This window comes from Macaca thibetana, chromosome 6 (assembly GCF_024542745.1).
Source record: "Macaca thibetana thibetana isolate TM-01 chromosome 6, ASM2454274v1, whole genome shotgun sequence".
Classification (NCBI taxonomy): domain Eukaryota; kingdom Metazoa; phylum Chordata; class Mammalia; order Primates; family Cercopithecidae; genus Macaca; species Macaca thibetana.
In genome coordinates this window covers 79,176,382-79,190,029 of record NC_065583.1, presented here as the reverse complement: position 1 = coordinate 79,190,029, position 13,648 = coordinate 79,176,382, and the positions used below count along the sequence as shown (strand labels likewise).

General features: G+C 33.5%; 1 protein-coding gene across 1 annotated transcript in view; it reads right to left on the bottom strand.

Annotated features, from left to right (window-relative positions):
• SLCO6A1 (solute carrier organic anion transporter family member 6A1) overlaps nt 1–13,648 on the bottom strand; it is a 141,029-nt gene that overhangs the window by 19,467 nt on the left and 107,914 nt on the right. Inside the window, exon 10 of the mRNA XM_050793123.1 lies at nt 5,905–6,092. Coding sequence (XP_050649080.1) covers nt 5,905–6,092 — 188 coding nt within the window. The remainder of the gene's footprint in view (nt 1–5,904; nt 6,093–13,648) is intronic.

The following is a 13,648-nucleotide window of genomic DNA, read 5'->3' as shown; positions in this document are numbered from 1 at the left end:
AGTGAATAGCACGAAAATAACTAAGAGATATGTACATAAAACTAAGGTTTTAATGAAAAACTATTGTGCTTTAACAAAAAAGTAAGTATTAAGATTTTTAAATCTAATCTATAATAGAATAGTTAAGGATTTAATGAAATAAACAAACAAAAAAACATTGTCAATACTCTCCCAACATGTAAAAAGAAGCTTTCACTGTCTTTTATATGGCCTCTAAATTTATATTTTTAGTCCATATCTTTCTTATAAGACATCGGTTCTAAATGTAAGTTGCTGTCTTGCACAAAATTTGTTCTTCCCCTAGAACTTCCCGTTTAAAAAAAAAAAAAAAAGGAACCTGTGTTTACGCACTTCTCAAGCCCAGATCTTGGAAAAAGGCATTTTCAAAAAGATCATTTTTTTATCATTCACCACACCTCATCAGTAGATCCAATATTGCCATTAAAATTTTTTTTATATCTCTTTTTTTAATCTCTAATACCACTGCCCAATTTCAAGCCTATAGCTTCAAGAAATAAATGAAACAATTTTTCTCCCAATAACCACCCTTATCCCTTCTGTGCATTCTCCATACAAGAACGAAAATGATTTTTTTTTTTTTTTGAGACGGAGTCTCGCTCTGTAGCCCAGGCTGGAGTGCAGTGGCCAGATCTCAGCTCACTGCAAGCTCCGCCTCCCGGGTTTACGCCATTCTCCTGCCTCAGCCTCCCGAGTAGCTGGGACTACAGGCGCCCGCCACCTCACCCGGCTAGTTTTTTGAATTTTTTAGTAGAGACGGGGTTTCACCGTATTAGCCAGGATGGTCTCGATACCCTGACCTCGTGATCTGTCCGTCTCGGCCTCCCAAAGTGCTAGGATTACAGGCTTGAGCCACCACGCCCGGCGGAAAATGATTTTTTAAAATGAAATTCTGATTATTCTAATGCCTCACATTAGGATCCTTCAGTGGCTTCCCATTGTTCTAAGAATTAAATCTAGAATTGCAAAGAAAATTTAAAATGGTCAGCCTGATCTAATCAGTATTATTTCAAGCCACCTCTCAACTTTTGCCCCCATCACCCTCCTTGCTATGATACGAAACACTTACAAAGCTACTTCTCCCTCCAGACTTTTTGCATCTGTTGTTCCCACTGTGTGAAATACTGATCTTCCATCCTTCAGGGTTTGATTCCAATGCAATTTCTTCAGGAACACCCTCCCTGAATCCCCAGAATAAGTTAGACTATCATGTAATTTTCTCATTGTGTTTTTCCACATTTTATTTGGAGTATATTTTAATATTACAATTAAATATTTATTAGTAAAACTACATTTTTTTTTCTGTCTACCTTGTTACATCTAACATCCATCAGAGGAGCAGAGACCTGATCATTTGTGTTCCTCTTTTATTCCACTTTTTTCCTTAGTGCTCCTCCACTCTCTTGTTTGAATCCACAGTGACTACCACAATTAAGGAGACATAAATATGTTAAAATAATGAAGACAGAAGGGAAAATGTTGAAGAACTAGTTTTCTTAATGAGCCACTTGATAGAAAGATACAGATAAATCATGATTCTTTTCTGTTTATACTGAAGCCCTTCTCTTCTTCAGATTTCAGCAAATTTCTCAAGAAGAAAAATTATTTTGTCATTCTTAGCCCCATGTGATCACTGAAACTTCTGCCAGTTTGCTTGTCTTCCACTTGTGACCCCCAACCTGGGCCTAGTGCAGATTGCAAGCATCTGGCCTGCACCAAGAATTTGTCAAGTACCTCAGGGGCAGTTTTAGATGCCCAGTTCACCTCTGCAAGCTTCTGCTCTCTCTGGAATTTTGATCCTTTTAGTCCTTTGCCTCTTTTTGACTTTTATTATTTAACCTGCCTTTCTAGTTGTCCTCTATATGAGTATTGACCTGTTGCAAATCATTGAATGCTATCCCATTTCCGTGGCTTTAATTATCACTTATTTGACAATAATTTAATAATTAATGTGGTTAGCTTTGACTTTTATTGAACTTTTAAAGATTAAACTTTGTTGAATTTGTAATATCGTTACATGCTTTGGAAAGCAAAACAATGTAAAGAAGGCACACTGGAGGAATTTGCTTGCTTATATTACTATCCTCTGTTTATCTGCAAATAGGTAAATTTATTTCTGTAAGGTTATCTATATCATATTACATACAATACCATACATGTAGTATACAATGTAATGCCATATAGATAATAGATAATAAAAACCTGAGAAAACACTAAATTTGAAGGAACAGACTGGTTGAATAAATGATTGCACTTCTGAGCAACACAATATTATGCAACTATAAAAAATAAATAGAGAGAATCTCTATGTTTATGTGAAAAGATATATTAAGAATATATTATTACATTAAAAATCAAAATAGAGAATGGTGAACATAGTTTGCTACCTCCTGTGATGAAAGGATAAAATATAGAGATATACATTTATAGTTATTTGTATATGCATAAAGAAACACTGAAAGTATAAGAAAGACAGTAATTTAAATTGTCATCTTTAGGAGATGGGTTGAAATGGAAATAATTTGGGGAAAAAAATATATCAAGTTACACCAGAACCATTTTTCAACAGTCCATCTTTGCTGCACTTGTTTAAGATTTCACTTTCATTACATATTAAATTCCCACATGAGTTGGGGTTTATTTCTATACTTACTATTTCCTTATAAGTCACTACATTTTTTTTTAATTATTGGGACTTTTATGGTGCCTTTTATCTTATGGTGTTAGGCATCAATTATTGTGCCTCTCTGTTTTAGATTCCCAAGCTTACTCTTGCTTATTTTATTTCCATAAGAACTTTAGAATCAGATTATGTAGTTCCACAATTCTACTGGTATTTTCATTATCATGTTAAAATTATAAATTAACTTAAGGAGAATTGATATACTTGCGGTGTTGGCTTTCCTATTCAATCACACAAGACACATCTTTGCTCTTCGTTCAAGTCAGACTGCTTTTGTGTGATATTTGGGTGTGTATGGGGGTGGGGTGGTGGGGGGGGGGTTGTTGTTTCCTTTTATTTTGAAAGTGTTATAGCCTCACAGGAAATTGTAAAAATAGTACAAAGCATGCTGTGTATCTTCTCCCAACTTCTTCCAGTAGTGACATCTTATATAAATGTAACACAATATATACCTTCCGGCTGGTGGGTACTCTGCAGGGTCCTGAGGCAGTACAGGGCATCCCATGTCCACGGGGCTGAGTGTGCTAGCTCAGGTCTCTCTTTCTCCTCTTCCAGAGCCATGAATGCTTCACCCTCATGACCTCATCTAATCCTAATTGCCTCCCAAAAGTTCCACCTCTCAAATACAACAGTCCCATTGACTACTCTCTTAATACTGTTACAATGTGGATTAAGTTGCAACACGAGTTTCAGAGAGGATCTAGTTATTTTCTTCTGTTCTGTGGCCATGATTATTTCACTTTTAAAGTTTAAACTCATGTAGTTACATTTATATTTTTATCTGATTCACAGTAACTTTTTTTCCCCATGAGTTTTCATTGTCTATAGTAATGTTTGATAATTTTTATTTCATTTGTAGCAGTTATTTGTAATTTTGTACATAGGCAGAATCTTCTCCTGTTCTACTTACTCGTTTTTGAATGAGATACATTTTCTTAAACTTGAGGAAGTTTCCAGGGGTGGAACATGGGCCAAGCTTTGAATCTATAGGTTATCTCTTCTATTGATATAGTAGACTTAAATATGACTCCTATGTGTAGTAACACTTCTCTGCCTCTCCAAATCTGTCCTAGTTCAAAAGAGCTTTTACTGTTAGCCCAGGGTTTCTAAAATCTCTTCACAGTTCTTGCTTTCAGAGGTTATATGCATTCATTTGCAGAAGGGGTATTTCTTGGCTATTTTTGAGGTCTGCCATGTCTGGACCTCCTGGGAAATTTTCAAGCCTCCTTCTCATTCTTTCCTGAGAGATTCTTCCTCAACTTATCTACGTAAGTCCTGTTCCCAGAAGGTCCATATCAAGACCAAACCCTCTCCTTCTGAGCAGAAATATATGTTAGAGATACGTGTGATCTGTCAGTCCTTGGGTCCTCTCTATATTTTCTGTTCCTTATAACATCTTCTGAATCTACAAGCTGGTTTCCAGTCCTGCTTAAATTTTGGCAACACTTATATGCAATTTCAACTTTGTCATTTCTTTGGTCTATGTCATAATCGTACTGAAACTATAGTGTGTGTGTGTGTTTTATTCTGTTTATCTCTGTCTAGTTATGGAGAGAAGTGAGATTCAGAACTAAAATTCTAGAATATTACTATCATCTCTTTCATCTCACTGCTGGAAACATTGAATGTTTCAAAGAACACTAACACATAAATGTTCAATATTGTACTGATCATCTTCAGTCTGAGGTTTCTTTTCTTCTTGTATTTCCTATTTTAGTTAATGGAATTATCATTCATTCAGTTCCAAACTAGAAGTCTGGATATAATCCTAGATTTCTCCATATTTTGTACCAGGCATATCAAATTAATAAACCTTACCCTCTTATTTATTTATTTATTTATTTATTTATTTTTTTGGAATCTCACTCTGGCACACAGTCTGGAGTGCAGTGGCATGGATCTTGGCTTATTGCAGCCTCAGTCCCGGGTTCAAGTGATTTTCCTGCCTTAGCCTTCTGAGTAACTGGGATCACAGGCCCTCGTCACAACACCTGGCTAATTTTTGTATTTTTAGTAGAGACGGGATTTCACTGTGTTGGTCAGACTGGTCTCGAATTCCAGACTTCAAGTGATCCATCCTCAACGGTCTCCCAAAGTTCTGGGATTATAGATAGACATGAGCCACCGCGCCCGGCCACCACTACTAAATTCCAAGTGCTTTCCTTTTTCTCCAGGTTTTCCCCTCAGCTCTATCTTTCACACTTTTCAAAGCGTTCTATCTAAAATGCCATCTGATCACTTTCGCTCCTGAGGTTTGCAGTTTTCAGTGGTTCCCAGGTGTGTACATAGAATAACAACATTCACGTTAACATGGCAAAGAAGGTCATGTTAACGTGAATTGGGCCCTTACCTAGCTCAAATCTCTTCGTCTCATTCATCATCATGCTATCCTGTCATAGCAAACTTTTTGCCAGGATATTTCACACATTTTTTAGCTTCACTTTCACTGCTCACTTTTCCTGCTAAGGTCTTGCCTCCAGCCTGCTTGTATTATGAGAAATCATTTCTTTATAATTCATTTTCTGGAATAGATCTTATAGTACTTCCAAATCAACTCAGATAGAAATTACCATTTTCCTCTCTTTGTTTCCTGGTCAGCCTATGCAGGCTCTTCATGCCTTAAAGTTTTTTGTTAGCATCTTGAAAAAATAAAATTGAAAATAACAAAAAATTATTCTGTACTATAATACAAATGAATATTAAATGGATTTCATATATTTAGGAAGAACACATAAATAATAAATGGTGGTTATGTTTAGAATAATAATAAAAGTTACACACTGAAATTCTAAAAGTTATTATGCTCCTTTGTTGATGACACTCATGTTTTCTTATAGTCAAATTAACCAATATGGATGAAAATAGTTAATAAATTCCTATAACCAATTATAATGAGTCAACATTATAATCAAATCTGTGTTGAAATTAATATTTTTCCTACATTTATAATGTTTCTATGTGTGTTAAATTAGGTAAATACATTAAGTTAAAGTTAATGTGATTTTTACATACTCTATGCAAATAAAGTATGCAAAAAAAGAGAAATAATCATACACATGAATTGTGACAGTTTAACAACTTTCCCTCTGCATTTGCTACCATGAAACACAGAGGAAATTATTTGCTACAATATTCTAAAATCTTTCCAAAATTACTTTTCTTATATATTAAATAAACAATAATAATGAATAATATATACATACCGCATGATGGTCAAGACGATTGGTACACCAGAAAAACCAGAAAATACAAGCGTAGAAAAGATAAAAGCAACGAACAAAGGTAATTTATAGCACTTTGCATCACATTTCCCACGTCTGGCATCAATAAAATCACCTTCTTCATCTGCAGTTATTAATCCTTCTTTAATGCAAGAACAATTGTAGTATGTCTGTGAGTATTGAAGACAGGAAACAATCTTTCAGAAAAATAGTCATAAACAAAAGCTCTTATCATAAAATAAGAATTAAATCAATAACTGCAGGGAGACTCGTTAGTTTTATTTCAAAATGTTTTTATATTAAGCCTGCTATGTATTATTTAGAAATGAAACATTAATGATAAATCCGAGGTATTTTACATGGCAAAGAATCTGTGTGTGTGTGTGTGGAAGGCAGTGTATGTGTGTGTAATTATAATTACTTAGAAAAAGTTCAGTTAATTTAAGAAATTTTCCTCAAAATATTTATATTCAAATGCATAAGAAATTGTTGGATATATATATTGAGGGAAATTAAAAATAATGTAATGAAAAAATGGAATTTTAGCTGAGATTTAAAATATGGACAGTTACCCAATTGTGAAAGGCTTTGAAACCATACTAAAAAGACTTTATTTTGTATGTAATAATGACAGGGCTGCTATCCATTTGGGACAACAGACACAATGCCTAGAATCTGTAACATATTCAGGGCCACATAAAATATTTTAATTTTAAAGCATTTTAAAATCAAAGAAAAAATGAGTATAATAATAAATTATATAAAATGAATATATAATGACGAATCCAGCTTGGATCGTATTTTTTTCATAACAATGTGATGTAGATAAAATAATTTCTTTATCATTATTAATTTTTCAGTGAAGAAAGGAGAGCACAAAGGCAGAAGTGTCTAGAGCGAATGAAATTCATACTGTAGCCCTGAATGGAAAGCCAATGAGAATTTGGAGTTGTGGTTGTAGGGTGGATAATTTAAGGCAGATGAATTGGTGACATTTTCTAAGGAGAATTAACCAGAATTTAAAGACACAGAGACCAGTTTGTAATTTATTAATTTATTGGAAATATTCTAAACCACAAAATAAGACAAAGAAAAGAACAACACAATAAATTTAGCAGAAATATTGAATTATATTTTACTAGTGAAAAAATAAGAGAAATTAAACATAACTTGAATCTGAGTGATTCAGAAAATTATAATTCAGACAAATTTATGTCAGTTTGGTGGGTGAAGTTGCTGAGAGGTTAATACATATGTTAAATAATATAAATACCCAAATATCCAAATATCAATTCCTTCATTCCACCAACTATTTTTTTGAGTGCCTATATGCCAAACATCATTCTAGGTTTTGGGAAAACACAGTAAACAATACTATAGAAACCACTGTTTCGTGTAGGAAACTTTCTATTTGGGGAGACAGGACATTTAAACAAAAAAAAGGAACTTGAGTATTTAATGACAAGTGCTATGGAGAAAATAATAAAACAAGGACAAGTACAGGGAATATTGGGGGGGCTATAGGACAATACTTAACATGATCAGAGAATGTTTCAATGATGAAGTGATATTTGAGCTGAGATCTGAAAAAGGTAAGTGAGTGGACCACATGGTTATCCAAAAGAAATGTTTCAAGTAAAAAAAAAAAAAGTAACAGTAATTGAAAAGCTTTGTGGTAGAGCTTGCTTGAAAAGTTGAAAGAAAAGCAAGAACAGAACAGGCTGGATCAGAATGAACATGAAGAAGACAAAGAGAAAATAAAATCAGGTGGTAGGAAAAGGGAGGATTATACAGCTATTGGGCGGCAATTGCAAGAGCAATGTGAAGAACTTTGGTTTTTATTCTTAGTGATTGTGAAGTCATTCGATGGATATATAAATGACATATTTTAAAAGATCATTGTGACTGCTATATTGAGACTTTTGAAATATGTAGGCAAGGGTAAAAGCAGATGGAACAGTTAAAAGTCTATAAAATAAAGTACAAGACAACAGTGCTTGAGAGGCCAGGGTGGTAATCAGAGAAAATGAAAACGGCCAACTTCAGCGTTTACTTTGAAAATAGGTTTGAAAGGATTTGCTGAAGGATTCTAGAGTAAAAATGGTCACCAGAAAGAAAAGGTCATATGGGGAAGGACTTCCTAGGAGAAACTATGACTTTTAGTCAAGGGAGGCAGTCAGTCATCCACAGCTCAGGGAAAGAACCAAGAAAATCAACACCATGATATCACTTGTTTCCCCTGTCTTCCTAATTTTGTATTAGGACTCCTTATCATCTTAACCCAGTCCACAGTCAGAGGGCAAAGGAACTTTCATCCTATAATTCAATCTCCTGGGATATTGAGGAGGGTAGAAAAATGTAAAAAATGAATCTGGAGAACAGACGAAAGATATCTAGCACAACAAATAGTTGTAGGCCATACAATCTTTTAGCCATACAAGATGGCTAAAAGGAGAAATAAAAAAATGCAACAAGGGGTTCATGAACAGATTATGGAATCAGAAGATACTGGGCTCTAAAAGGGCTGAAGAACTAAGGAGTACACGTACTAGATAAAGTGAGCTGAAAGAAAAGAAGTTGTAGATCAATAGTAGAATAATTGAAATTGAGATCATGAAAGGAGTAAAGTCGTTGTAAAGGCCTAGGGTATGACCATGGAGGGACATTGCATGAGGTAGAGTGCAAACAAGATTACCAGGAAAGAATATGTCAAGGAATTATAGGGTTAGAGAATTAGAAAGAGCCTCAAGATGAATTTCCAGATTAGAGAGAATGCCAGTGAACCAGGGCCTAAAATCCTCAAGGAATGGGAGGAGGAAGAATCCTTGAGTCTGAGAATGACTGTAACAAAAAGGATAGTAGAAGTAATGCCTGCTCAAGTAAGTTTCAATGATGGAGAATTGGGAAAAAGTAAAGGGAAAATGGTATGAAAGTACTAATGAGTGTCTTAGCTCACTTTGTGTTGCTATAACAGAATGTCACAAACTGGGTAATTTATTTCTCATAATTCTGAAGGCTGGCAAGTTTAATATGAAGGTGGTGGCATCTAGTGAGGGCCTTTGTGCTGCATCATCTCATGACAGAAAGCAAAAGGATAAGAGAACAGGAGCATAAGAGAGGGCCAATCTGTTTTTATAGCAACCCACAATCACAATAACAAACCCGATCCTGAAATAATGGCATTAATCCCTTGATGAGGACAAAGCCTTCATGGCCTAATCACCTCTTAATGATCCCACCTGTTAATGCCATCACAATGACAATTACATTTCAATGACTTTTTTTCTTCATTTAAATTGGAACACCATGAGGCCGGGCGCGGTGGCTCAAGCCTGTAATCCCAGCACTTTGGGAGGCCGATACGGGCGGATCACGAGGTCAGGAGATCGAGACCATCCTGGCTAACACGGTGAAACCCCGTCTCTACTAAAAAAATACAAAAAACTAGCCGGGCGAGGTGGCGGGCGCCTGTAGTCCCAGCTACTCGGGAGGCTGAGGCAGGAGAATGGCGTGAACCCGGGAGGTGGAGCTTACAGTGAGCTGAGATCCGGCCACTGCACTCCAGCCTGGGCAACAGAGCGAGACTCCGTCTCAAAAAAAAAAAAAAATAAATAAATAAATAAATAAATAAATTGGAACACCATGAAAAAAACTTATAAAATATCAACTTTTGCAAATGGCTTGCAAGCCATTGTTAATTACTATATAATGTTAGTTTCTAAGTTACTAATATAGGCCCAAAGTCCTCTACACACAATTTTCAAGTCGAGAGCACTCTGAAAACCAAAGAGTTTTCTTTGTAGCTTATTTGATGAAAAAATACGACCCAGAATAATGTAAAGCTATTTAATGTTTTCATTTCTCTCTCTAAATGAGAATATCACAAGTGTTGGTATAGAAATATTAATGTTCGATTACAGTTGCTGCTCTGCTGAGTGTGGAATATGATATACAATGATTATGTACTATATTTCTTTTTAAAATCCAACAATTGAGATATTTGAATGCAAGAATTTTGGATAAAAGCTTGTGAGCCTTGAACAGGAGTATTTTTCTTACCCAAATGTACTGTCTCAGCTGAGAGGACGTGAGTAGTCTCTACACAGTTACAAGAGCAGAGTAATGGTGATGAAAGTACAGTGCTAACTTAAACATCATTACTTTTCATTATAAAAATAATTCATGACCACTGAAAATATTTTTAAGATATTTTCATTTTTAAGAAAAATGAAAAAAGTAAAAATAGTTAAGTCCCCAAAGATGGATATTATCTTAAAGCATTTTTTTTCATTTTCTAAGATATCATGTTAAATAAAAGAACAAAGTGCATAAAAATATGTATGATATGCTCCCATTTGTATAGAAAAGGCTCTATATGCTTTAACATGTATATTTCTATAATGATGCATAAAAAGAGATAGTAAAATTTGTTGCTTCTGAATATGAGCACAAGGTATCAATGGCCTGTGATAGAAAAGAGACATATTTAACAGTACAGCTTAAACTATTTGAATTATTTACAATGAAAAACTACTACTTTATCCCAAAAAAGATGTAAATTTAAAGTAGCGTTTTATGATTATTCATCTGACAAATATTTATTAAGCATCTGCAGAGAAACAGGCAGTAATCTAGATACTGCAAATAATAGTGAAACAAAGAGACAAATTTCCTAACAAGTACAGTATAAAATCAAGATTTTTAATTGAATTTTATATTACACATATACTTTTTTTCCTATTTTTCTACTTATTTTTTCTAATTATTTTTCTACTTTTTATTTTTCTTATTTTTTGACTAGTCATCTCTGAAAGGTTCATATTATTCTTTCAAGTACATATGTCACCATTTACATAAACTCATTCCTACAACTTGCCAATTTATTTCCTTCTGAGTTTTAAAGTATTACTTAGATGTCCAATATCTATTTTATTTTCTTGGAATTGAGACTCACTACAGAAAATACTGCATCTAAGAACATCAGCATTTTAAATGTTGTTTGATATGTATCCCCAAATTGCTTAAGAATGTAATTTAGGCTGGGCATGGTGGCTCACGCCTGTAACCCCAACACTTTATGACACTGAGGCAGGCAGATCACAAGGTCAAGAGATCGATACCAGCCTGGCTAACATGGTGAAACCCCATCTCTACTAAAACTACAAAAAATTAACTGGGCCTGGTGACAGGCACCTGTAGTCCCAGCTATTTGGGAGGCTGAGGCAGGAGAATGCCATGAACCCAGGAGGCGGAGCTTGCAGTGAGCCAAGATTGCACCACTGCTGTGCCACTGCCCTCCAGCCTGGGCAATGGAGCGAGACTTCATCTCAAAAAGAAAAAAAAAATGTATTTTAAAAGTTTATAACACCAGAAACATATAAGATTATGTGTTAATTTGAACTATCAACATTTTTAAATTTATCACATTTAAAAAGAGAAGGCAGTACTCTGTGTTGTTTTTATTTATGTTTTAATTTTAGAGTTAAATATTATTTTCATAAACTTGGTATTACTATAATGGATTTCTGTACACAATGTTTGTATAAAATGTTAGACTATTAGAGGCATAAAAAAATCCAAGTTTTGTGGGAGAACACTAGAGAATGTATACCTGTGCTGTATTACCTATAGAGTAAAGAAGCAACTACTCAACTAGCATCACAGAAATTAAACCAAAGAGCAAGGATGAAAAGAGAGAAGTAAGTTCTACATTTGATGAAACAATAAAACAGCCACAACTTTAATTCAAAACATATGAAAAATGTCACCTAAATAAAAAGAAAATACACATAACTCCATACACTGGAGGTATCTCACAGAATTCTCCAACATGGGAACATTAATTTATTGTATTATTATTTGTTATATTTATTGTATATTTATTATTTATTGTATTATTATTTATTGTATTATTATCTGTTATGCAATTTTACAGCATTTAAAATAATTAGTGAGAGTCCCTTTTCTGACATGATTTAAGTCCTCCAAGTCTCATCCCTCCAACTGATTACAAATCAAAACTCTGGTTAAAATATGCAAAAAGTAACTACCTATAGAAGTTCTAAATGAAAGAAAACCAGCTGAATTGTGGAGGAGAAGAGAAAGATATTGGGGTAGAAAAAGGCATTTAAATTAAAAATTGCTGAAAACTACCCAAATTTGGTGAAAATATAAATTTATGGATTCAAAAAGTTCAGTGAATTACAAACAGGATAAACTCAAAGAAAACCAAACCATCATACTAATGAAAAGCAAAATTAAAAAAAAAAATACTGAAAATAGCTAGATAAAACAATATATATTATATATAAGTAAATCAATTATTTGAATCACCGTAGATGTATCATCAGAAACCATGGGTGCTGGAAGACAGAGAAGCATCATATTTACAGTGTTGAAAGAAAATAATGATCACCCCAGAATTCAATGTCTAGTGAAAATATACTTCAGGAATGAAGGCAAGACAAAGATATCTTCAGTTAAAAGAACATTAAGAGGATGTCACCAGCCTACCTTCTTTACAAGAAATGCCAAAATAAGTTCTTCAAACTTAAGGCAAATGATGATGCTGAGTGAAACTCACATCTTCATGAATGATGAATATTAAATTTCTGGGTAAATATAAGACTATATTATTTTCATAAGATATTTTAAGTATGGTTATTTTTTAAACAAGTCATAATATTATCTATCACAAATTTGAACATATGTATAGCTATAAGACATGTTACAAACTGCAACATAAGTGTTACTGGGGAGAAGTAAAAGTACATATATGGTGAGTTTTATACCTATATGGTTTTATATTATACTATGTTCTATAATATTAATTCTAAATAGACTGTGAAATGTTATATAATCTAAGAGCCATCAATTAAAAATCAATTCAAAGAGATAAAACAAGATATCAAGGTATACTAAAATGAAATAGCGAAGTAGATTCAATTCCAATAATAAAATTGGCAGGTAGATCTAAACTCAGCCATATTGATAACTCTATTAAATATAAATAATTTTTGAACTCCAATTAAAAGACAAAATAACAGAATTGGAGAAAAGGTAAACCCATACTTACTCTATGCTGGCTACAGGAGACAGTCTAAACGTAAAGACACAGATAGGTGGAAAACAAAAGAATAGAAATAAAATATACCATAAAAATAGCAAAATAATGTTATAATAATGATTTAATATCATGCAAAATACACTTCAAGACAAAGAATATTATTATCAGAGATGAAAAGGAAACTTTTAGAAAAATGGATGGTTCATCAAAAAGATGTGACAATTACTAATATGTAGGCATATAACAGAACCTACACATTAATAAATACACAACACAAAAATAAAAAAAGAAATAGACAATTATACAACTATATTAGGTATTTTTCAAACACAGTGTTCGGAATTTAACACAACATTATAAGCCACACAAAGTGACATGAAAAACTGACTTAAAATTAGAGAAAAATAAACAATATAAGTAGATTCATAGGTGACCTAGATAGCAGAGTTAATAGTAAGAATGTTAAAATAGTTATGATTAATATGCTCCAGAAAGTACGGGAGACAAATGAATAACGCAGCTTAAATTATGTAGAATTTCACCAGAGATTTATATTCTAAAAAAAAAAACATTAATACTAGAACTAAAAAATACAAGTGAAATTAGAACCTCAGAAAATGGGTTTAACAGCAGAGCAGACACTGTGAAATAGAGGATTCG